Genomic DNA, 25,911 nt, shown 5'->3' with positions numbered 1-25,911 from the left:
CGATTACCACTCGTTCACGGGGCACTCGAGAAAGAATATAATTAGCACTCACCTTTGTGGGCCGAGGAAGGGGGGCTGCTAAAACACTCAACCGACCCAATCTTGACGTCTCTTAAAATATTCCGAGAGCGAAGAGTCATCTCCTCAATCCTGTGACTTGATCCCAGAAGAAACTATTGTGATTCTCTGAAGATGCATTTCTTTATCATCGACGTCTACAAGTATCCATTACATCCATAAGCATCAGTTTTCTGAAAAAAAAAGCAGTACAGAAATTTGTATGGCATAATCTGTATATTACAAAAAACTATACGTTGGTTAATAAAATAATTTATCAAAGCTTTAAGTATAATATGCTTTATTATCATTTTTATTAAATGATATTAATTATTCTAATATAAAATTAATTATTTAATTATGCCATAAATAATATTTTATTTCAAAGAAATCTAGACATTATGTATAATATTGTTTAAAATTTTTTTAAACCCTAATTGCATACAAACTATCATTAACGGAATATCCTTTTTTTCGTAAATACATATATTTTAATTATTATTAAATACTTAGAATAATTGATACAAATAGTTTAGGGGATTTTTATTTTGGCATATTTCAGATGGTAGACGTTGTCTACCTGCAAAATGACCGATTTCGGAAAACGAGAAAATAACGATTGGCACGATAACGTCCGAAATGAACAAAGGGAAATGGAAAATCAGGATAAGAACCAGGATACAGGATCTGTGACTCTTAAACGGCTAGACAGCATTCAAGATCCAGGGAAAAGATATGCACTAAAGGATCGCATTGGCATCGGCATTTACGGCGATGTTTATGAAGGGATTGATCAGCAAGCTGGTACGCAATGTTCATGTTTATACATGAAATAAAATCATAAAAATGTAAATTATAATATAAATTAGGGACGCACTGGATAATAAAATTGACGGATACGGAATATCGAATATTTGAAAAAAATATGATACCGAATATCCAATATCTGGTCAAATATTTTTCGGATATCTAATACAATTTCTCTATTCCATTAAAAAAAAAAAAAAATAGAGAAAAAAAGCAAGGGAAAAATAACGATACTAATTTTTTTTATTTTCTCAACGTGAAATGAAAAGAAATGAATTGTGCAAAAAGTTCAGCTAAAAAAAATAGAATTCTGTATGACGTGAAATTTCATTATAAAATTTTAGTCGGATATATTGCCGGACACTATATAATAATATCCAATCACAGCTATCCGGTCAGATAATAAAAAAGAGCCAGATAAAGTCGGTGCACCCCTAATGTAAATACAGAAACGTATAAAAACTGCTATCAGCCATAACAATAAAGAATAATCACATACAGAAATAAATGTACATATCGATTATGTTTTAGGAAATAAAAAGGTTGCCATTAAGATTCAAAAGCTCACGTCGGAAACGCAGTCTTTTATTGTAGAAGAATATCGTATTCTTCGTGATTTTGCCGGTCATCCAAATCTGCCGGATTTCTATGGAATATATCGCAGACGATCACCAAAGAAATCCGATTACGATGAAATATGGTTTGTCATGGAGGTAAGAAAATTTAATTATAAAATAAAAAAAGATAATTATATATATAATAAAAAAATATAAAAAGTTTACAAAGTTACACATGTAATAGGAAGTATAATTTATATTTTAAAGTGATTAGTATTTAAAGGCATAAATCAAATGTGTATATGTATATATATATATGTGTGTGTGTGTGTGTGTATATATATATATATGTACATATTTTACAATATTATACGTTTAAGTCGCGATATTATAAAAAATAATTTAGCATCGCGAACGGAGTTCATTTATATGGACTCGATTTATTCGAAGACGTGTTGTCGTTGCAATCGCTTTTATTACTGTACCGAAGGTCGGAATCACAGCAAAGTTCCCTTCGATGTCGCGTAATATACCTGCAATGTGTTTCCTTTAACGTTGTAATTTTTCAACGAGAGAAAGGCATAGGGAAAAGAAAAAGAGAACACAGAATGTAGAGATGCAGAACGAAAGATGAAGGCGGTTTGAAAGAGACAGTGGAAGAGAGGGAGAGAAAGCGAGGGTTGCCGTGTATATCCGTGCTCAGAACCCGGAGGCAATTTCAAGCATTTGAGACCGTCGAATACACGGATAATTTACGACACACGCGCCCCCATTAAACAATCATTAAACTCGTTCGTGTACGCAGGTGAGGCTCGGCACGTCGCGGCTCTAATTTACGGACGGACCTCCGTGGTGTGTGCCCAAAATGTTATTACTTATCTCGGATAAAGCGACGATAGAGTTGACGTAATACATGCACTCAAAAATCCGCTGAGTTGTTTCAGAAATCAGGATCCTTTGGTCACGCCTTTGTCGTTCGGAACACGTTGATGCACAAAAAGTCTCTTAAAGGAAGTCATTTCATTAACTTTCATTAACTTTTAAATTTATACGATATAGCACTGACAGCAAGATATACGTTCTTTGATATTAACTCCGAAATTATATATATATTTTTTTTTTGTCACGAAAATATAATCATATATTTTCAATAATACAAAAATAAAAAAAATTATAAATGTATATGGAAGAAAATATTATTCTCTAACATTTCGAATTCTTTTATTAATCGAATTTAATTTGACAAAAGACGGAGAAAAAAGAGAGGGAGCAATATACTCACAATCAGTGCAGTTATAATATCATCTTCTTTTGCAATAGTTTTGAATAGTTTAATTTACGAAAATGTATAAATATTAATTTAAATGAAAAAAATTTATTCCGAAACTTAGAAAGTACTTAATTTTGTATAAATACTAGAATACTACTAAACAAACACAATGTCGATTGATCTATAATCTTTCATATAATAATCCACCCTTATTTGGCACCTTTGTTTACTTACAAGTATTTCTTATATTTTTAACTTCGACCACCCACGTTCTCAATCAATCTTTCTCTCTCTCTCTCTCTCTTTCACGTCTCGCACAGATTCAAAAGCGACGCGCGAACACGTCAAAAACGACGAAATCTACCTGAATTTCACGATTCACTTCGACAAGAGAACTCGCGTGCGAAGCTCGGATGAGCTAAGTACCCGCAACGAAGAAACGTAATGAGTCGCCGGTTGCTACGTTAAGCTCGCTGATTGCTCGTTGCCGAAGATTACAAGCAATAAAAGAGCAACTGGCTGCGGAGACTGGTATAGCGATAGAAAGGAGATGTGGCGCATCTCGTCGGCGGCACAACGCGAACCGAACAGCGGTTTTGTAAGTCAATCGTCTTTAAGACGGCTCAAGCAGAAACAAGAGCCGAGAACCTCAAGAAAAAAGGAAAGTGAGAGAGAAAGAGTAACACAACGACAATGTGGCAAGGATTTATCGCCGGTGGTATTTCATATCGAGCGAGTTTTATTGGCGCGAACGTAAGGTCTCGGTGAGGCCTTTCACGACTACTGCGAGCAAAATCTGATGAAAAGGGTCTTCTCATTGTCACTCATATATATATACGAATAGAATGTGTTATTTACGAATTAACTTTAGCAAAGCTGAACACAAAGCTGTAATCAGATCTGAATTGAGTACAAGTGAGCTCTAAAGAATTTTATGTAAATATATTCTGTATGAGAAAGAATAATGAATTTCTTTTAATTTGAGAAAAGCAATGAGACTAAATAAAATATGTGTAATGTTACAAATTGTGATTCATATGAGATATATCTCCTATCTAGACTATAGTTTAGGGACTCTAGGATAACATAAACGTAGTGATGGATCACGTTTACTCATAATTACTGCACGTTTCGTGTAATTGTAGACATATATACGCGAAGTTTATTACGCTTTTCGATTATAAGTTCTCTTAGATGCTTAATTTCTAGGGAAATGAATTACGAGAATCTTTTTCTCCCTAAATGAACTTTCATAAAACGTATCTAATGAAGAAACATTCAAAAATCAACGAGAATTAGGAACTGTTCTTAAAAGGCTTATACCCAATTTACCCAACGAACACGAACAAGTACACGAACGTGGAACTTAATTCTAATCTCATTCACTGATACAAATTACTTCCGCAATTAGAATGGCATTTCAATTAACATATATCAATCCTATGTTGCACAATTACATCATAAGTAAAAAGATTAAGAATTATTACGCGACAAAATAATTGTATAAGCAGTGAATCGTTCATAACATTTATGACGAGTTTAAGCTCGCATTCGATAAATGAATATAATTTTGCGGTTAACCCTTTTTATCTAATTTAATTTTTTAACTCAAATGTATTATAATTAACTAACAACATGTTATAGCTCTGCGAGGGTGGAACAGTTATGGATCTCGTTCACGGGATGATCGCAAGTGACAAAAGAATACGAGAAGAACATATTGCCTTCGTTTTAAAAGAAGTGATCAAGGTAAGTTTCCTGCTGCGTAATACATGTGATACATATTTTTTACGAAATATACATTATACCGTTAAATTGTGTAGTACAATATTTTCTCATAATGTAATTTTTCTTGACTTTGTATTATTTACATTATTCCTTCACGATACAAAACTTACATAAAAGAGATTAGATTATAGAGATTATAATTGAAACGATGGTATATAAATTAAAATAATTATTGCAATATGCTTCAGAAAAACATAATATAGCAGAAAATAAAATTAATAGAGATAAATGAGACAAATATCTTAAGTAAGAGACATATTTTGCAAAAGACATAGAATTAATAACAAATTATGGACGTTATAACGTGAAAATATCTGACTGACCGAAAACGGGTGAGCCTGACTAAGATAATTAGTTTTTGCTCGGGTACGAGAAGTTATATCCGTCGGTAGTCGAGAAAGGTGACCGTCGTGCAATGTTCAGCAAAATTGTGCCGCAATCTACCCCACACCATACCCCTCACTATCCCTCGCGTTTCTGTTTCCTTCCTCCCTTTCTTGATACAGAGCGTAATAAATATTACTTGCATGACAGAGCACACCAGTGAACCGACAGAAATGATAATAGTAGGTGTATAGCCACAGCAATAGTCGCGTTATTACGATATAATTATGCTCGATGGTATGTCCAGACGATGCTTTTATCTTGCGGCAGATTATCCCCCTCTGATTACAGAAGGTGCATTGACGCCGAAGTATATTGCTGTGCAATTACAAGACACAAAAAACGAAGTATTTTGCGACTTCAAAAATACAATTTACTAATAATTATGATAATACGCGATAAATGACAATTTTTTTAATTTTAAAGGATATTGTAATTACTGAAATGCTGAAATTGTAATAAAATTTATTTAATAATTAAACAATAATTATATGTAATTACATGCCACATATAAAAATAAAATAAAAGATTAAATAAAAAATTAAATATGCACACTGGACATAAAATGTTTTAATTTTGTTATATAAAAACATCATTGAATAGACAATACATTTTTTTCGAATCAAAACTAATTCATCTATATTTTACATAAAAAAATAAAATAATTTAATATTTTTATCAAAACGTTAGATATGATATATATATATATATATATATATATATATATATATAATAAATTAACAATTAACTTAATGGAAAAAATTAAGTGACGGTCTCAAAAACAAGGCAATAACCTAATGAATTCGCAAAATTCATATCCAGTACAAATATTAATTTTTTCTTTTGATCATTATTAACATTAATGGGAAATACAGTTAACGTCACGATAAATTTAAACCACCGCATTAATAGAATATTACCCTCGTTTACGACAACCATAAAACGTAAGCCGTATCGTTAATTTTTCCACAAGTTTCGAAAAAGAAGAAATATCTGGTAGATGACGAAACGAGCCGGAAATGGAATGATGCGAATAAAGCACAAATTGAAATCCGAATAAAACTTAAATAAAGAAAAACAAAGAAGAGCAAAATGGAAAAAGAGAGAAAGCAAAAAAAAAAAGGTAAAAGAGGAATACGGAGAGCTAAATACCCTTCCGTTTCATAAATTGCTATGATTTTGTTTAATAGTTAATGGTCACAGAAAACGGATTCACTTATTTACAATGATACTATCTTCCATGATTCCGGTTTCTCCTAGGAGGTCGAATAATTAGTGAGGATATCGTGCTCATTTCTCAACGAACTTACGAAGCCACATGTATATATGGAAGGAAAAATAAAGATGAGAATCGAGAAAAAAGTAAATGACTGATGCACGCCACAGGATGGAACTTAAGTGATCATTTCCGCTTTGATTCGTGTGTCATTGATTTTCCTTGCTCATTATATTTCTATATTTTATTATTTATTTCTTTATTTACTATCTTAATGTGTACGTAGAACAAAATTAATATCAGTTGTAGTAAGGACATCAGCGATTCAAATGCAAAGAGAGAAAGAGAGAATGAAATAATAAACTAATGTAATAAATTAAACTCTAATTAAAGCAACGACATTATTTATTACTATATTATCAATTTTATTTGACTAACAGAATAATTATATATTATAATTTCTTGAAATTTCTTTCATTTTATCATGTCAATAGGAATTGTAACAAAATTAAACAAAAGAGAAATCTTTAAAAATAAAAAACGTTAACTAATAAAAACAAAAAATAAAATTTTATACAACAAATTATAAAATTTAATTTGTTTCCCCGTTTATTAATATGATATGATAATTTCTATTTTATCAAGTATCCGTACAGATTTGTTTATTGATTGTACCTATACTTCTATTCTATATGATTATTCAACCGCTGCAACATTGTAATTATAGACCAATATGATATAAATGTCATGAGCCGTTAAACAGTAAACGTTCAAAATATATTATTACCGTCATCTATTCCGTGCACCGATACAAGATAAATTGCAGAATCAACGACTACCTTACAATAGATACAAATCTTCGCAGTTCGTACTCTCTTCAACATAGAAAAAAATATATAATAAGGTATATATTACCATTTACATTTAAAATATTTATGTATTAATGAGAAATGTATTTAATTCAAATTAATCAAATATGTATGTAAGCTAAAATAAATTAATAATTTTCAATTAATTGACATTTTTTATAACAGACTTTGACATAATAAATATCAATTATAATTTCATATTTAACAAAGAAAGAAGTGCAGTGTGTAGAGATACGTACTAAGTAAGTCCTAAAAGGATATTATACCAGAATAAAACAAGAAAAGAAGAAAAATTAATTAAATATTATTGACAATAATAAATTAAACTTTTATAAAGACAATAATTAATAACTGATAAAATTAATAAAAGTCTAATTGAAAATACTAATTAAAAGTATAGTTAAAAGCATGGAAGATATATGTAATCATACACGTAAATATATGCAAATTCCTTCTAATTTTAAAGTTGTATAATTATACAAGTATCAAAAACTTCATGCAGTATCACTGACAAAGCTCTTCTCTTTTTCGTGTGTGATGAGAAAAAGATATTTCTCTCGAAATCCACTTCTCTTCCCTCATAAGTTCACCAAGGAAGCGCGGCAAAAGGGCACGACGTGTAATGGGCCCAGCATTCTTTCTCTCGCGAGTAGCTCATGGCTCATGGCGATAATATTTACGATCCAAGCAGTTTGTCACTAAATCATTATATGGGTCTACCTTTCGGGTATGCCCCGTGCACGCACAATCCGATGCCCTTCGCCACCGGGTCCAGCATTCCCCGCCTTTTCTCCTCACCCTCCAATTGCCCATGCCGTTCCTTATCCACCTTGGAAACTGCACGCAACCCTCCCGTCTCCCTCTTTCTTTTTCCTTCTCCCGTTCTCCCCTCTATGCTCTTTCCTCGCAGATACGTGTTCCATGGGCCCGGTAGCGATTCGTCCACGGTCACTCGTGCGGTAAATCAGACCACGCTGACGTTTAATGCCGGCAAATTACACGCGAAATAAATGCTCGCGAAGAGAAGTGCGCAGCAAACGCAGTGCTCGAAACAGAAACACAAAGAGAGCACGGGAAACAGATAAAGAACGAGAGATGAACTACCAGTATGCTTCTTCTGAACGATCGTTATATCCCGTTTAATCTTTATCCGCCAATTAACAATTCGTTCGTCTCTCCTGAAAGTTCCCTCCTTACCCTTGTAACTATTTCTTGTCTACCATCCGATCAATGAACATTCATTAGCGAACGTTCATTATTATTTCCTATCTTTCTGTCTTATTTGTCGAAACATCTTCGAGTGCATTATCCAACGAAATATAAATTTCACACAAGTAATAATTTGTTGTATAGATCTATTTAAAAAAAATAACAATATTACAAATAATTAAAAAATTAATTATTTATTATTGATTTGATATTTGAGATTGATAAGCTTAATATACAGGAATTTAAATATAGAAAGACAAAAATAATTGTTTTTTTATTAAAATTAGATGATAAAAGATTTATCAAATATAGATAAAAATATATTAAAAATAAGTTGAAAAATCACAGGAAATAAATAAAAAATTGCGCGTTTATAATAAGCAACTTCATAAGGTAGCTTACCTTTAGTTTCGGAGTGTAGCTTTGAAGAGGTTTGTTGATGAACCAGGTATTAATAATTTCATGCCCATGCTACGTCAGAACTGCTCACTGACCCGTGCTTGTTACGCGCTGTAAGCACAGCCGGCTGCAAATTATAGATTGTTCAATTTGCAGTAAATCTATAAAGATGATTCTCGTAAGACGCTGAAGGTGCCGAGTTGCCAACTTCTCTTCCGCATCACCGTATCTCGAAGATATTACGTTCGTGTTGTTCTTAAGTTCTACGATCTCAAAATATTGCATGAAATATAATAGTGTTTTGTAGTTGTCAATTTTTAAAAGAAATAAATTAACACCATTAAATATTCTTTTTTTTTTTTTTTACTAAATTGATAACAAGTTTTCTCTTTGAGGATATCAGGGGTTAATAATCTACCTACTTGCTTCTAATATCTACAAAAAAAAAACAATTTTGTTTAAGTATCTAAAAATTTAGCTAGATACAGATCTGAAAATGCTTTTGTCAGGTTATCAAAAGAATTATATAAAAATCTCAAACATGATAAGCAATGCTATAAAACGTTTTGACATTCAAGCAATCAGCTTGAGAGTTTTACACAATTATTTTGATGGAGTCCAACAAAATTTTTAAATCTGTATCTAGCTAAATTTTCAAATTAGCAAAACTTTTCCTTGTATTAACGAAAATTTCTCAACCTTATAAAATAGATAGGTCAATAATGCAAATATTACACATTGTTTCTTTTTCAGGCTCTGATCCATTTGCACGAGCACAACGTAATCCATAGAGACATTCGTGGCAACAATATTGTTTTGACGAAAGAAGGCGAAATAAAATTAGTGGATTTTGGACTCTCGAGAACAATGAAAAACGAACTTAAAAAAAGATGTACTTACATAGGCTCACCATCTTGGATGGCACCGGAAATGATTGGCACAAAAGATAATGGAGTCGATGGTGGGTATGACAGCCGAGTCGATGTATGGGCGATCGGCATTACGGCAATAGAGCTGGCCGACGGCAAAGCACCGTTCGAGGACATGCATCCGACTCGTGCACTCTTCCAGATCGTCCGGAATCCACCGCCGACTCTCTACCGACCTGCCAACTGGTCGAAAAATCTCAATGATTTCATTTCCGAGTATGTAATCAGAGAGATATGAAAATCTCTTTACTGTGAATAAATATATCACCAACGAAATAACATGAAAGCAACACATTCGTTTCAGGTGCCTTGAAAAAAATCCTGAAAACAGACCATACATGATGGAGATTATCGAACATCCCTTTCTATCAGATCTACCTGAAAACGATTATCCTGTAAGATACGATTTTAGCACAATGTAGACTACCAGATAGAAAGGACAAATTATATATACATATAATGCACGATTACACAAAGTGTCGTAAATAAATTATCGAATTCCCCAAAATTCTTAATCCTAAAATTCTATAGCTATATTGAGTAATACAGAATTGTTAATTGTTATCAAGACGTAAATTTTACGTACATGGAAATAGATTATTTTATTTAATAAACTTTTTAATTAATAAGTTTTGCATACATTTCACATTTTTAATAACAAAATTTAGACTTTTATAAACACAAATAATTTAATTAGTAACTTAAAAAGAAAGAAAGATTAAGATAACAAATCAATCTTGAAATATGATATATGTAGTCCAATTGTGTGTATGTGTGTGCACGCACGCGCCTTCTCATAATATTTAAACAAAATATACAATAACACAAAACTACTTAAAAATTGAAATTACTTATCATACTCACTATTCTTAGAGCCTAATGGCCACTGAAGGCATAGCTTGGCGTTCAGTGACCTCGCTCTACTTTATACGTAAAATTTACCAATAGCATTATAGGATTTAATACATAATTCGGCTTTTTATTCCTTAAAATTTAATCGATTAATTATTAAAAATAATAATAATAATTGTAATAATATAAATTAAAACTTATTATTTATTAAGAATGACAAAACTGTACATTTTTTAAAATATTTTCTTGATTTAAAGTTTTTCATAACATCTTGGATATAATAGGTATATATATGTATAGCCTTAATTTGTCTTTTCTTTTTTTAAGTCAATAAATATTCTAATTAACAATGTAAATATTTCTGTAAAAATCAAAAGAATGAATATACATATACAACATATATGATGTTTCAGTTGACACAAGAGATAAAAGCACTGACGATGAATCTCTCGGGGAAAGGCAAGAAACAAAGGAAGGCCGAATCAATAGTTCATATAGGTTTCTTGAAGGTAATGACTTGCACAAATTAAAACTACGAATGATGAATTTATAATATATATTAGAGGAAAATTTTAATTTTTACTCGATAGACTCATCAGGATAAACCACCAGAACAAATGCTTACGGAGGACTTAGCAGCGCTAGATACTTTAACTGAAGACGTGATTTTAGATGAACTTCGCGATAGACTGCAGCGAGGTGAATACCACACGTTTATTGGCGATATTTTATTAATACTCAACCCAAACGAGGAGCATGATATTTATGGTGTTCATGTAAGTCTTGTGTTAAATTTTCTGTATTTAAATCATTTTTTCATAAAATTAACAAAAATGACATTATTATGAAATAGAAAAAATATCAATATAATAAACAGAAGTTAGAAAAATATAAAATACAAAAAACAAACATGAAATTATACATATAAAAGTCTATTAATTTGTATAAATAAGCGTAATATCAATATGAGCAATATTTTTTGTGTCTATAATTGATTCATAATGTAAGAAATATTATACGCATTTTTACTTTTTAATTTATCAGATTTTGTTTATAATTTTATACGCATATCAAATAAATTACTATTCTATACATAAAAAAAAAGTGAACTCTGTAAATTGTTGATCATAATAATATGCGTTTAACTGTTTCAATAATAAAATTGCAAACTATGTTATTATAAATTTCACAATAAAAATCTGAACAATTTTATTTGCAGCATCACGCAAAATACCAATGCAAATCGCGATCAGATAATGCTCCTCACATCTATGCCGTAGCGGATAGCGCATTTCAAGATGTTATGCTTAACGAAGAAACGCAGCATATTTTGCTGGCCGGGGAAAGTAACTCCGGGAAAACGAAGAATATGTTGCATTTAGTGGAACACCTCATGTTCCTCGGAAAAGTGAGTTCGATGCAACCATATTATAGATATACGAACAAATTTACGAGAAAAACTTGTTTACGTCTTTTTACTTTCAGGGTCTGCGCGATACCGGAGTAAGAGTGCTGCAAGCTATAAAAATTATTCATGCTTTTACAAATGCAGGGACACCGCTGAATGCTAATTCCACCAGATGCATATTGCAAACTCAGACAACTTTTGGATCAACCGGCAAAGCATCAGGGGCGATATTCTGGCTATATCAGCTGGAAAAATGGCGCGTTTCGACTCGTGACAGGTATTTATTTATATTAGAATAAAACTTTTACTTATAACTTCAAGTCTTTTAGTTTAAAAATCTCTAATCATTTAAAGGTTTTTACTTTTGCAAAAGTATAGTAATTCGAAATTTAAAGTATCAAAGAATATATTGCATTCTGTATTCCAATGTATAACGGGTTGCCATTATACAGGCGTGTAGAACAAAAGTATGAAGTGTTAATAATAACTATTTTACAATTTGAAAAAATACAAAAATGGTGGAATATTCACTATTTTATTATTATTAATAAAAATAATAAAACGAATTAAAATATAATCTTATAATTAATATTTAAAAAATGAGAAAAAATAGAAAATAATAAAACGCAAAAATGTATTAACACATTATAATAAAAAAGTACTTTTTCAGAAATCAATCAAATTTCCATGTTTTTTACTACTTTTATGACGGTCTCGAAGCATTAGAAAATTTAAAATCATATTTCTTACCAAGTGGGAGAAAACTTCGATATCTCAGAATAATCGACAAAGGTACTGAAAAGAAACGAGCGTTCAAAGTGAGAAGCGATCCGCAAAACAACGTAATTAAACTTGAAGAACTTAGGGACTGTTTTAAATCTATGGATATGGAAGAGCATTGCGAGACTATTTGGAAAATCCTTGCAGCGATTCTGATACTTGGGGAGATTCAATTTGTTGAAGGCAGTAATGGAGAAGCTGAGTTGGATAACAATGAAATTGCTAGCAGAGGTAAATTCGAAGAATTCAATTTGTCAGTGAAATTTATGAAAGATTTATTTTAATATATTAAATCATGTTAAAAAAAAAAAATATGTACTTGTCCGCGCGCGAAACATAAAAACTGATCAATTTGTGCGAATTGCAGTAGCGAAACTTCTTGGTTTAGACACAAAGAAATTTATATGGGCTCTTATTAATTATTGCCTGGTCATAAAGGGATCAGTAGTACGTAAGAAACATACTTGCGAAGAAGCAAAAGAGGCACGAGATATCTTGGCGAATACTCTTTACCAGCGTTTAGTAGACTGGATAATCAACATCATCAACTATAAACTTTCAATGACTCGTAGCCTTTAGTAAGTGAACATTTTATCCAAAACCAAAAAAATAAAATATCAATAAGATTTTTACATCAACATTTTTTTGAAACATTTAAATTTACAGTGGTGATAAATATTCTATCAGCATCCTTGATCACTTTGGACTCGAATGTTTCTCAATAAATCGGTTGGAACAATTATTGGTGAATACAATAAATGAGCAAATGCAATATTATTATAATCAAAGAGTCTTCGCCTGGGAAATGGTAAACATTTTTAATGAATAATTCATTAAAATATGTATTAGCTTATACCAAATTTATAATATTTTATTTCAGTATCTATTTTTCTTATGTATAAATAATAAAAATATTTTATCTTATTATTTTTATCAATTTTTTAAAATAATTTTACGTTTTAACATTATTAAATATATGGTATATGGTATACTGTTACATATCATAAATTATATTATAACTCTCGCTTTTTGAAATTAATTGAGTTACGATCATAAGAATGTCATATAAGCATGTATCATAAAATCAACAATATATTAACAAAATGTGTTAAAAATTCTATATTATAAATGAAAAAATTTGTATTAAGTACTCTTTTACGGTATTAGCAAGAACAGGAAGAGGAGGATATACCTATACAACGATTTCGCTTTTACGATAACAAGGAAACAATTGATCAATTGATGAACAAAGAAGATGGTCTTTTTCATATTATCGATGATGCTTCGCGACAAATGCAAGACGCTCAGTACATTCTCGAAAGGATTAAAGAACAAAAACGGAATATTCACATAAAACCGGTGAGTTTGCACGAGTTCACAATTGCACATTATACCGGTAAGCTGATATATGATGCCAGCGAAATTGCCACGAAAAATCGAGACTTCGTACCGCCAGAGATAACCGGCACAATGAGATACTCTTTGTACGATGCAGTCAAAGAGATGTTCACCAACAAACTAACCAAGTCGGGGAACCTAACAATAGTTTGCGAACACTCTCTCGCAGCGAAGAAAACAATGAAAACAAAATGGAGTGCCCTTATGCAGGAGTCTTCTATGTTTCGAGTAAGTGGTTGTAAATAAGAGTATCTCTTTAATATATCTCTTATATCAGATATATTAAATACATTTGTATTTTAATTTCATAACAAATATTATTTGATTGATTTATATTCTAATTTGGGGCATTTCTTAATGTAAACATTAGAAGCACTTGAAAATGAAAACTCTCCACTTCTAGTTTACATCATAACGAAATCTTTCGTTTAAATTCAACAGAAATATAACACTGCGTCCAGAGGACAGTACTCGCAGACACGCAAGATGCGAACGTGCTCGTTGACATTCAGAGCAACAAGTCTTGAAATTCTGAAAAATCTCGCGATAGGAAACGGTGGCATGCATTTTGTAAGATGCATACGTTCCGATCTTGAGGATGCTCCTCGTAGCTTTTATCGGGAAATCGTCAAACAACAAATCAGGGCATTAGCAGTACTTGATACAGCAAAAGCCAGACGACGCGGGTATCCGTATAGGATACCCTTTCAAGAATTTCTTCGAAGGTAACATTTTCTTCGAAGATAACAATTAAGTATAACAAATTACTTAATTTTTCATTTACAAAAGTAATAAATTATGAAAAAGTAATAAATTATGAACGTGCTTATCTGATCTGAATATAAAACTAAATGTACAAGGATATTTTTAAAAATAACATAATTATAATCATTAAGCAACACAATCAATATTTTTCTATTACACGTCTTCGTATAAAAAGCAAAGGCGACTGTTTCTAATTACAGATACAAGTTCTTAGCCTTCGATTTTGACGAAACAGTAGAGATGACAAAAGACAACTGCAGACTACTCTTGATCAGATTAAAAATGGAAGGATGGATTATCGGCAAGACTAAAGTATTTTTAAAATACTACAATGAGGAATACCTATCGCGCTTATACGAGACTCAAGTGAGAAAAATCATAAAAGTGCAATGCATGATGCGTGCTTTTCTAGCACGCAAAAATATCGCCTTGAAAATCAACGATATAAAGAAGGAAGTTAGTAAGTAAATTCCCGGTCGAATAAATCACGGTAAATGTGATACGATAATTATAGGTTAATAAGTATTTATATTTATTTGTGTGTGTAATTCTTAAATATGCCTATACAAAGTTTCAAATATTTTAAAGATGATAAAACATTATTTCAGTAAGGAAAGCGTCAATCAAGAGAAACTCATTCACTGAAGAAGAAGCGGCTTTGATGATACAAAAAAGTAAGTATTGAAAAATACAAAAAACTAATAATATATGACTTTACCTACTTTATACACATTGTAATATATTATTAACAATACATAAAAAATCCTAGTATTTACATTTTAACAATATATGTTATACAATTAAATTACGAAATTATCTTTTTTTAGAATTTTATACACAGTAATTAAAAAAATATTTTTATTTTTTTAAATTCATTTACAAAATATAGCAGAATTTTTATGACGTAAATTGAAGAAATTTTATAAAAGTTTAAGTCTATGTCATCTACACTATCAGTGCATATAAATAAATTATAATTTATATGTAAAACATTTGTAAACTCATCGATTAACATTTATAAGTATTTAGGATGACATTTACTTTATAAATATTTATATAAGTTATATTTCAATATTATACTTCAGCATACAGAGGGCATATAGTAAGAAAAGAAATGGGGCCCACATTCAAAGAAGAGATGAGCCAAGAAACGAAGGATTTCATTAAGTTCTATTGTAGCAAATGGAGATCGAAAAGTATGTTCCAAGTCCTCCTACGGTACCGTGCAGCCCGTTATCAAGATTTCGTACAATTATCGCAACAGGTATCATTGCTTTATTTTAATTAAAATTTACAAATTAATTTTTTTAATCTAGTATTTTTTCTAATTAAAAAAAATGTTATTAAGAATTTTAAACAATTTTCATGAAAAACCAATTAGAAACATTGTTAAAATCTCATAATGAAAATTATAAATAAATTATCAAAGGTTTATGTAATAGGTTCATCTATACAATCAATCAATTATGGCAGCTTTGGAGAAAGTAAATGAAAGTATATCTCTCGAAAAAGTCGATCCAAATGCCAAAATAGATGCCTACATAAGTGAGGTGAAACCACCTCAAGTATATAAACTGCCTTTCAATATGCAACAAGAACTCCCGTATTTCGACAAGAATTACATAAATGATCCTTCGAACATAAATATTAAACGAGGGTAAGTTACTTAAAATAACTTATAAACAATATAAGGTAAATGTACTAGTTAATGGACATGAGCCAATTGTTGGACAAAGTGATAAAACATTTCAAATATAAAGCTTTTGATGGTATGTACGATTTTAAATTAATTAGTAATTAAATTTTTATCAACAATAAATTTATTTAAAGTTATACATATCATTAAAAGCTTATTATTTACAATTTTGTACCACTTTGTCCAACGAATTGGGTCATATCTACTAACTGTCCACTACCCAAGTAGGAACAGAATACCATAAACCAGCATTGACTCCTGGCAACGTACCGATTGTGTACTGAAAAACGGATTACGTTTTTCAGTACTAGTTCTATATTGGGCCAGTATTAAATAAACAACATTAAGGAACTCTTCCAGCGTGTGAATCGGTATTGAATAATAATACCGAGCTAGTATATTATTAGTAGATTTTAGGTATGATATCTGTACAGAAATTAATAAAGAAATGTCTTTACATATCAGTACAGGAACAGTATATTACCGATATATCATCGATATCATATTCGGACTGAAATTGACAGAAGTATGTCAAGCGACAATACCGAACCAGTACATTGCTGGTAGATTTTCAGTACCGCACCTATATTGAAATTGTCAAAAGTAACTTATCGGGTATCAGCATTGAAACGGTAAATTGCCAGCGGATTATCTGTGCCATATTTGTATAGAAATTGGCAAAAGGAACATGTCAAGCCACTGTACCGAACCAGTACATTGCCGGTAGATTTTCAGTACCGCACATATATTGAAATTGTCAAAAGTAACGTATCGGGTGTCAGCATTGAAACGGCAAATTACCAGCGGATTATCTGTGCCATATTTGTATAGAAATTTGGGGAATTGAACTCGTCCTTTGTCTCCTAGTAACCAAAATTTTATTAAACGAACTATAATCTCTGAATTACATGTATAAAAGTCAAAGATTTCCCGTTTCGATAATCAGGTAAATTTTTTTAAATAATATATACTAATTAAGGTGATCATTATTTTATTATATAATATTAATAATTACTTTAAATTATATTGAATAATTTTATTTTTAATCATGATTTTTTTTCAAGTATTTTACAATTAACCTAAAACATCTCATACATTTGACTGTGAAAAACGTATCTGTTAGGATTGATTTATATTTCCTGCGATAAATTTATTTTAATATAAGAGAAGTAGTACGGATTTTTTACACAATACTAGTACTGTGTGTGTTATAATATTATTAATACAGAATCAGTACTGGTACTTATAGTGAGAAGTCAGCATCCCTAAATGTGAATTTTGGTAAAATCATTATTGCATTCGTTTGTCCACTGTTTGTCCACGTTTGTCCACCCGTTATTTTCCTTTGTCCACCCTCCAAAAAAAAGTTGTACACAAAAAAAAATTGTAGTACCCCCAAGTGATTATTTTTCATTATTATGAAAAATATAATAATAATAGGGTGGACAAACAAAAATAATGGGTGGACAAACGTGGACAAACAGTGGACAAACGAATGCAATAATGATTTTACCAAAATTCACATTTAGGGGTGCCGACTTCTCAGAGCATCTCCGAGAAGTTAGCATCCCTAAATGTGAATTTTGGTAAAATCATTATTGCATTAATTTGTCCACTGTTTGTCCACGTTTGTCCACCCGTTATTTTCCTTTGTCCACCCTCCAAAAAAAAGTTGTACACAAAAAAAAATTGTAGTACCCCCAAGTGATTATTTTTCATTATTATGAAAAATATAATAATAATAGGGTGGACAAACAAAAATAATGGGTGGACAAACGTGGACAAACAGTGGACAAACGAATGCAATAATGATTTTACCAAAATTCACATTTGGGGATGCTGACTTCTCATTGTTAGTACTGTTGCAGCATTATGATTCGGTAACCATTTTTGGTATAATATTGTTACTGCATTAGGTACAATATGTGTACTAGTTTTCGGTATTATTGTGGTACTGTAATCCCGTATTGCAATACCGTACTATAATGATACCGACGTTTAGAAACATTACGACACCGTAATCTCGTACCATAAGAGTACTGTATTCCGATTCTTGGCCCGTTGCTATCATCCCAGTATTATATCAGTACAATACCAATACTGGCATCCGATATCACGCCGGTATTGAATACTAAAAGTTTGTACTGGGCCAGTATCTCGCCGGTATTTAATTCCCACTTGGGTAACTAGTACATTTACTTTATACATTTTTATTTTAATAAGGCAGTATTTTTCTGAACCCAAAACATTACGTTTTAAAAATTATGAAGGTTTTTTTTAACAAACATTTAGTTAAAAAATTATGAAATCAGTTAGCATGGTTGTCACCCTCCTTCAGAAGTCACTATTCTGTCACAGAATGATTGCCTAGCAAAATTATAAATGTGTTACTGTTGCTTAAAATTCCTAGAAACGTTTACACTTAAAAGAATATATATATATATATATTCGCGCGCGAACATTAAAGAAAACAAAGATATTGAGTGTAACAAGAAACGCGACAGACTTAGTATCTCGTAGTACGTTCCTAAAAAGCAAGGAAATCATCAAGACTAATTTACAATTTTAATAGACAATCGGCTGTTAACACAGAAAATGATGCGTCACTTGAAAGTAAAATGAAAGCAAAATTTATTTACCAATCGTTATTTCAATTGTTGCTCTACCTTGATGCTGCATCTATCGCAAAGGAAATATCACAAAAAGCGGGAAAGCTTGCCTATACTCAAATCGGAACGTTGCGTCGATTTCTTAATATTCGTCCACTCCCTTTTACGTACAACAGTCATTTTCAACGAATACGAGTAACACTATAACGTAAATTGGATTTCTTTACAGCGATGCAACGCGAAATATGGCAGATGCACGTTTAACTTGTACGCATATATCGATCAGAAAAAGCCATTAATTTTCGCGATTCTAGAAGAAAATCAAATATCGTAGAAAAAGCAATGCGTACGCGCGAATCAACATGTTGCGATGATTGTCCGATATTTGTCCGATATTTCCTGCATTTCTTTGCAAGCAAAAGTCGCATTTAACGAATGATACACACAAAAAACGCGGAACATTGAAGTTTAACTTGTTAACACGATGCGGCGTGAACTTGCCGCAAATATGGCGGATACGCATTTGACTTGCACGCATACCGCTAACCAGGAGATGCGCGCGCGCGCAAAATTTAAATAATCACATTAACTAATTTTTTGCCATCATGATATAAAAAATTTAATGAAGTATAAGTAAAAATAAATAAAGCTATAAGAAATAGAATTAAATATACATTTCGTGTAAGAGTCGGTAAAATGAATTTTCAGAAATATGAAATTCGCAAAAAAATTATATATAAAAATCATTTGATAAAATTTGAAAAAAATGTGTATGAATTGATTCAATTTACTTTTACAGAAGTTAAATACAGTAATTTCTCATAATTAATTTTTCGGTGCTCTTCGATACTTACGAGAACAATATACACTTGAATATAGCATACTCAACCAATTCAATTGCTTATAGATTTTATAAAAATTAATATATTATACACAAATTTTTTCGATTACAAAATGCTAAACATTATGAAACATATATAAATAGTACCAAGTAAATGTATAGATATTTTTATTAATAAAAATGTATCTTCAATTTAAAAAATTATAGCAATGAAAGAATCATTAGAAGAGCATTGAAAAAAAAGCTCAGTATGTGGTATGTTTAGAAAGACTGAAGAATAAGATTGTTATTGCTCTATGTACATTTTTGAGTAAATACTATTCTTTAACTAATTTTTTCACATATCAATCTTCAGGGTTCTTTATATTGTGCTTTATCTATTAAAAAAATAAAAATTTTAAGAGCATATATATATTTCGACAATTCAAAATCAATTAAAAAAAAAATTCTCGCAGGTCTATATCATCATCTATATTAACTGACGATGAGCATGAGTCCTGGGATGCACCATTACGTAGACAAACAGTGCCCTGGGCTAATAAAAATATTCACACCAGAGGTACCTAAATTCGGTATAAGGAAATTCTAAAGAGTTCTAAAAATTAAAAACAAACAAATTTGTCATTCTGTTGGCATGTTATATATAATATATTTTGTGTGTGTGTGTGTGTGATTTTTTTTTAATTTGATACATTTTTTAGATATTGAAGTTCAAACAACAAACTCACCACATCGCATGCCTCTTCATAGTTCATCTGTCAACAGTGAACAAAGTTTGATCAACACTCCATTCACCAGAGATCCGAATGTTCCTATTCAATATCCACCCAAGGAGCCACCCCGACGCAGTATTTCTAGTTTTCAATCTGCGAATAAACACAGCTCCATCCAATTTTCCGAATCTTATACTCCTTACTCTGTAAGTTTACACATGAGTTATTATAATTACATTGTAAAAGAAGTTTCGAATCAGGCGGCAGTTGTGAAATGGCGCCTCGCGAATTGTAGCTTTCCATGTCTAAACATACTTTTTCCCTTTGGCGTCGAGTCGACCGGTGTGTCGCGGCGGAAGAGCGAGAGAGTCGTTTGAGTACGAAACCGTTGTGTCTGACTTACAAGAAAATACAGAACCGCTTTTTCTTGCATTTTATATACATTCTTTTAATTTTGCCCGCCGTTCTGATGACTCTCTCATAACATAATATAGCAAATATATTTTGAATAAGTAAAAATCGCTTCTATTAAAAACTTTCCATTTCTTTAGAATTCTTAATTTCTCCTCAAAAATTTAATTATTGCTAAAATCTCATGTTTTATAATCTTCAATGAGTTTTTTTTACTTAATTTCAAATAAAACTAAAAAAAAAATAAAAATAGTATTTATAAAGATTTATACTTTATACATATATAGAAAATCAATAATGCTGGATTAGCACACTCGAAGAAGAAAGGACCATTACCATCAATACCACTCAATCAAACACAACCGTCGGCAATGCGCAATTTCAGCAACTATGAGTCAGATATTCAAAACAAAAATGACAATACAGAATGGGAGTTTGAAAACAGAATTAATCGCAATGTTAACAGTGATATTCGGTAATAATTAATTTAGTTGAGACATATTTTTGGAGATATTAATCAATTTTTTTAGAGTAACATCATATTTTCTCCGTTATAGAATAAATCCCATCAAAGAATTAGAAATGATTGGACGTAGAAACAATGATGACAAAAACGATGATACACCTCCATTCAATTTTCAAGTAAGATATATTACTTTATTTATGTTAATAATCTTTCAATCATATACGCATATCTATATGTTTTGTATAAACGTTTTATATTTTTATAAAGATATTATTTTAAATCAACTATATATCAAATTTTAGAGAAAATGACTAGGTTGCCATAACAATCATCAAAAGACACTCATTATTCTAGGCGATGCTGCGGAAAACATCTCATCAACGTGCTTCCATGAAACGTAATCCTGTATATGAGAGCGTCACATCACCAGAATCAATACCAAAATCTCATCATAGCCACTTAGACGAATCGAATATTGCTTCCAAAAGCAACGATAGTCACAAAGATTCGCCAGAATGGAGTCCAAACGAAATGATCATAATGTCAGAGAAATATGCGAAAGAAAACGCATGGGATGAAGAAGACATCAAAGATAGCGTTACTACGGAGATAGCACCAGGCATTATTGTCAAAGGCTACGTTGCTGATCTGTAAAATAGAAGAGACCAGTTGTATCAAAATCATTAATTGCATTTATATTTCATAAAATATTATAATATCTTTCTCTCTATATTTGTTAAAGCTAGGCTAATCTGGAAAGCAAAAAAAGGATGTTGATTAAAATTTAGTAGACATAAAAATTAATGCAATTAATTCGTAATAAAATTTTTGATTGCATTAATTAATTAATATATATTTCCTATTTTTAATTACTAGAAAAAAAGACAAATCTATAATGCGCAATTGTTTATGACAAATTGTTAATTAAACAAAATCAATAACTGCAACTAAAAAAATGAAAAATATACATCTTTGTAAATAATTTATTACAGAAAATTAGTGATTATTACTCTATCAATATACAATTATTTCTATTAAATGGTATTCGTCAATAGATATCAATAACTCAAAAGAAAACCTCTCGAGGTGTCTCTTATCGATTTTAATGAAACTTGGTGAACTTGTAGCTTACATAAAGAGACGAATTTAGAGAATATTAGTTACTGCCTAAAAACGGTTTAAAAGGGTGAAATCACCTTTTATGTATACAACGTTTTTCAACTTTTTCCATTATATCTTGAAAACTATTCGATATAAAAAAATGTTTTATACAAAAGTTTTACAACAAAATTAGCTGTACTCATTTGCGTTTTTAGAATAATTAATTAACAATTTTTTTTCAAAATTTTCAAAAAAAAATTGTTAAATAATTATTCTAATAAAATATCATTGACGTGAATAAATAGAGGTAATTTTATTGTAAAACTTTTGTATAAAACATTCTTTTATATCTCGAATAGTTTTCGAAACATAGCGACGAAAACTGAAAAACGCTTCACATGAGGCCTGATTTCAAGAAAATAATAAAATATTATCATTTTCACACTACCTGTCACGAGGTAAATAGCATGGTGCGTTTTTTTTATAGTGTTTTACCCAGTAGGCTTATTCCAATCTCATTTTTTTATACACGAAAAAGATAATAAAATGTTATTTTACTAAAGAAACAGCGTTGCCATTGCTCCTCTGACATTTAACAGTGATGATTTACGGTTATTATATTAATTGCTCGCTTATTACCTTTATTCTTATTTTATTATTGTTACGAGCTAGATAAGTATTACTTGTTTCTTATACGATTGCAAATGTAATCAATTGCAAGATAAAATTATTGGAGCAAGTTAAATTATATGAATTTTTATCTAAGAGGAACTGATGAAATAGATGTCACAGATGTTAACGAAGACGACCCAGAACTAAGGTTAAGCTTATCCAGTTCTTCATCAGCTTTGTTGTTCTTCAGGTCCTGTTGCGTATACAGAAATTTGTTCCATTCATCAATTCTTGGATGAGCTAGATGCTGTAATAAACAAAAAATTAAGTATAATGTAGGATAAGTTTCAGTACGCAATTGTGCCAAATAAACAATCAAGAAAAATTTTAAAGTATTATCATATGTACCTCGGCGTCATAGATCCATATTTTATCAGTATCATTTCCGACAATAACATGCCCGCTTGGCGTCCATGATACTTTATTCAAAGCAGGACATCCGTCAACGACAACGCTGGCGGTAGATACCTCCGTATCTTGAATTGTCTCTCCCGAATTGTCAACAGCGGCGAACAGCACCGGATGTATTGGAGACCAAGAAACGTCATAAACGAAGTCGTCATTATGCTCAAAAGAGTAGAGCGGTTTGTTCTCTTTCAGGCTCCAAAGTTTGACAGTCCAGTCAAGGGAAGATATCAGGAATAGATGGGAGAAGTCTATATCGCCTTACACTGCCTGTGCGCTAATACCAGTGACAGGTAATCCCTGATGACCCCACATGTTTCCGTCAATCCAACGCGGCTACCATGTCGACAGGCTATTCAACAAAATATTAAAATGTTAATAATTTTTACAGATTATTTTTCAACATTTTCACATACATGGGCAATTGCACTTACCTGAGTAAACAGTTCCGTCCTCACTTCCCATGACGAAATTATTAACAGTGCGGGAAGACCAAACACATAGCGGCGATTGCTTTAGATTGCTTCTGTGCAATTTCAATGTCTCTTGCGGTTGTGACAGCATGTCCAGACTCCACGAGCATAATTTACCGTCCGTCGAAATGCTAATCAAATTGTGTGCGTTTTGTGTTCCAACAACGTTCAAGCAGTATACTGGATGCTGCAAAATAAATGATCTCTTCGTTCTCGCATTCTAAACTTAGAAGCTAAAATCTTAATTAGCTAATTAAGCTATGTTAAAAAATAATAAGTTACAGTATGTACTGTAGCAGACAAAGGGGTACGTTGTATGGGAGTCTTTTTTTGTACTCGGTTGTCCAATAACACGATTTAACCAAAGTAAGTGCCATCCAGGATCAAGTTTGGATGGAATCTGGCGAACGTAGTCGATATAACGGGTAACTGATAGTGAAAGATAAACTCTGGAGTTATTTTTTTGAATTTCGTGTTCCAGATCAGGTATACACCGTTAGAAACGTCATTATTGTTATACGAAGCCGCTAGAAGCTCGGAGAACTGCGATGACAAATTCATGGAGGTTACACAACGATTACAGGACCATCACTCACAAATAAACAAGCGATTCAGTCATAGTCGTTGATGACTCTTCTCATTCCTGCAAATTCAAAATAATCATGTATATATAACAAAACGTGTTTACTTAAGCAACTGTACCTTAGAAACAAAAAAAATCTTTTAATATAATTAAATATAAAAATTTGATCAAAGCAGATCTTAGTGCTTAAATATTTCTGTATAAATTTATATACATACGTGATTCTGTAAATTTCGCAACATTTTTTTCCGTTTTAAATGCCATCATGAGTATAACCGAAGTAGTTTTAATTGACAAGCAATTTAATAAAAGTGTTATTATACTACTCTGGTTTAATATTTTTTTTATACTAATAAACATCTTCATAAGAATATTAGTAATTAGATATTAATAAGAATTTTTAAATCTGCGATCAATTTATTGCAAAGTTTTTCAATTTGTTGTTTTCTACTTACATTCCATCTTCGCCGTCCATAGTGTCAGCATAATCGGTGTATATATCAACCGATTCACTCAATGCTCTTTCTGCAATTCTGCTAGTGTAATCGAGAAATCGTTGAAAGTCTTCCGATAGGATAATCATTTACTTCTCTTCTTCGTTAAGTTCCCATACTACAGATAAAACAAAATTTTTTATTAATAAACAAAAATGAAATGTAAAAGATCGATAATTTACGCACCTTCTTTTTTAGAATTCTCTTTCTTTTGCTCTACCCGTGCAACAGCAGACTGAACCTCCTTAACTTGCAGTAATCCGTGAGAAAATATTTCTGGTGGAAGTTAACTCTGGAAACCGTCCATGTGCGACAAGCTATTTTCTTCATCTTCGGCAGTTTGGCTTGGCCATCATCAAATGTCAAAACTGTGGTGAATAAGCTAGTTCCGCTACAAGTATCCTAACTTGAATATAACTACCTAGCTATACTACTGATCTACATATTCATTCAAAACTCGCTAATATTCTAATAAACCTTAAATCTTTCAAAAGTACTGCTTTTACATTTACAAAAAGAACTAATTATTTTAAAAAAATCGATTTTTTTTTCACGTATCATTATATTATAAAATTTGAATTCAGAACATATGTATTCATATACATATTAATATATTGGCCGTACGTAACAATTTTTCTTAAATATGTAATCTACAAATAAAAAAAATGTCACATATTACTAAACAGTTTTAAACATTCTTTAAAAATGTTTGGTAATATATGTTTATCCATCACAGTAGTTTATACGAAAATATATATT

At 31.1% G+C, this 25,911-nt stretch overlaps 1 protein-coding gene and 1 pseudogene across 1 annotated transcript; one reads left to right on the top strand and one right to left on the bottom strand.

Annotated features, from left to right (window-relative positions):
• The first annotated feature begins 625 nt into the window (after positions 1–625).
• On the top strand, positions 626–22,206 carry ninaC (STKc_myosinIII_N_like and MYSc_Myo21 domain-containing protein ninaC). Its single transcript, XM_018541309.1, has 23 exons — positions 626–861; positions 1,396–1,577; positions 4,336–4,440; positions 9,310–9,701; positions 9,790–9,880; positions 10,751–10,846; positions 10,928–11,113; positions 11,557–11,745; positions 11,823–12,022; positions 12,416–12,756; positions 12,893–13,103; positions 13,192–13,333; positions 13,693–14,151; positions 14,365–14,648; positions 14,889–15,148; positions 15,297–15,362; positions 15,774–15,952; positions 16,131–16,345; positions 20,290–20,393; positions 20,536–20,753; positions 21,246–21,433; positions 21,516–21,600; positions 21,779–22,206. The coding sequence occupies exons 1-23, from the start codon at positions 645–647 to the stop codon at positions 22,076–22,078; spliced, it is 4,710 nt and encodes a 1,569-aa protein (XP_018396811.1). The 5' UTR covers positions 626–644; the 3' UTR covers positions 22,079–22,206.
• Positions 22,207–22,838: 632 nt separating this feature from the next.
• Positions 22,839–25,883, bottom strand: LOC108775005 (cytoplasmic dynein 1 intermediate chain-like; annotated as a pseudogene).
• Positions 25,884–25,911: the final 28 nt, after the last annotated feature.

This window comes from Cyphomyrmex costatus, unplaced genomic scaffold (assembly GCF_001594065.2).
Source record: "Cyphomyrmex costatus isolate MS0001 unplaced genomic scaffold, Ccosl1.0 scaffold281, whole genome shotgun sequence".
NCBI classification, from domain to species: Eukaryota; Metazoa; Arthropoda; class Insecta; order Hymenoptera; family Formicidae; genus Cyphomyrmex; species Cyphomyrmex costatus.
The sequence above is the reverse complement of the archived record's forward strand: the minus strand, read 5'-3'. Positions and strand labels throughout refer to the sequence as shown.

Excerpts from the sequence above, each read along its gene's own strand:
- ninaC (XM_018541309.1), top strand. The coding sequence starts at position 645 with ATGACCGATTTCGGAAAACGAGAAAATAACGATTGGCACGATAACGTC. Across the intron at positions 9,881-10,750 it reads TACCTGAAAACGATTATCCT|TTGACACAAGAGATAAAAGC; the intron begins GTAAGATACGAT and ends ATGATGTTTCAG. Across the intron at positions 12,757-12,892 it reads CAATGAAATTGCTAGCAGAG|TAGCGAAACTTCTTGGTTTA; the intron begins GTAAATTCGAAG and ends TGCGAATTGCAG.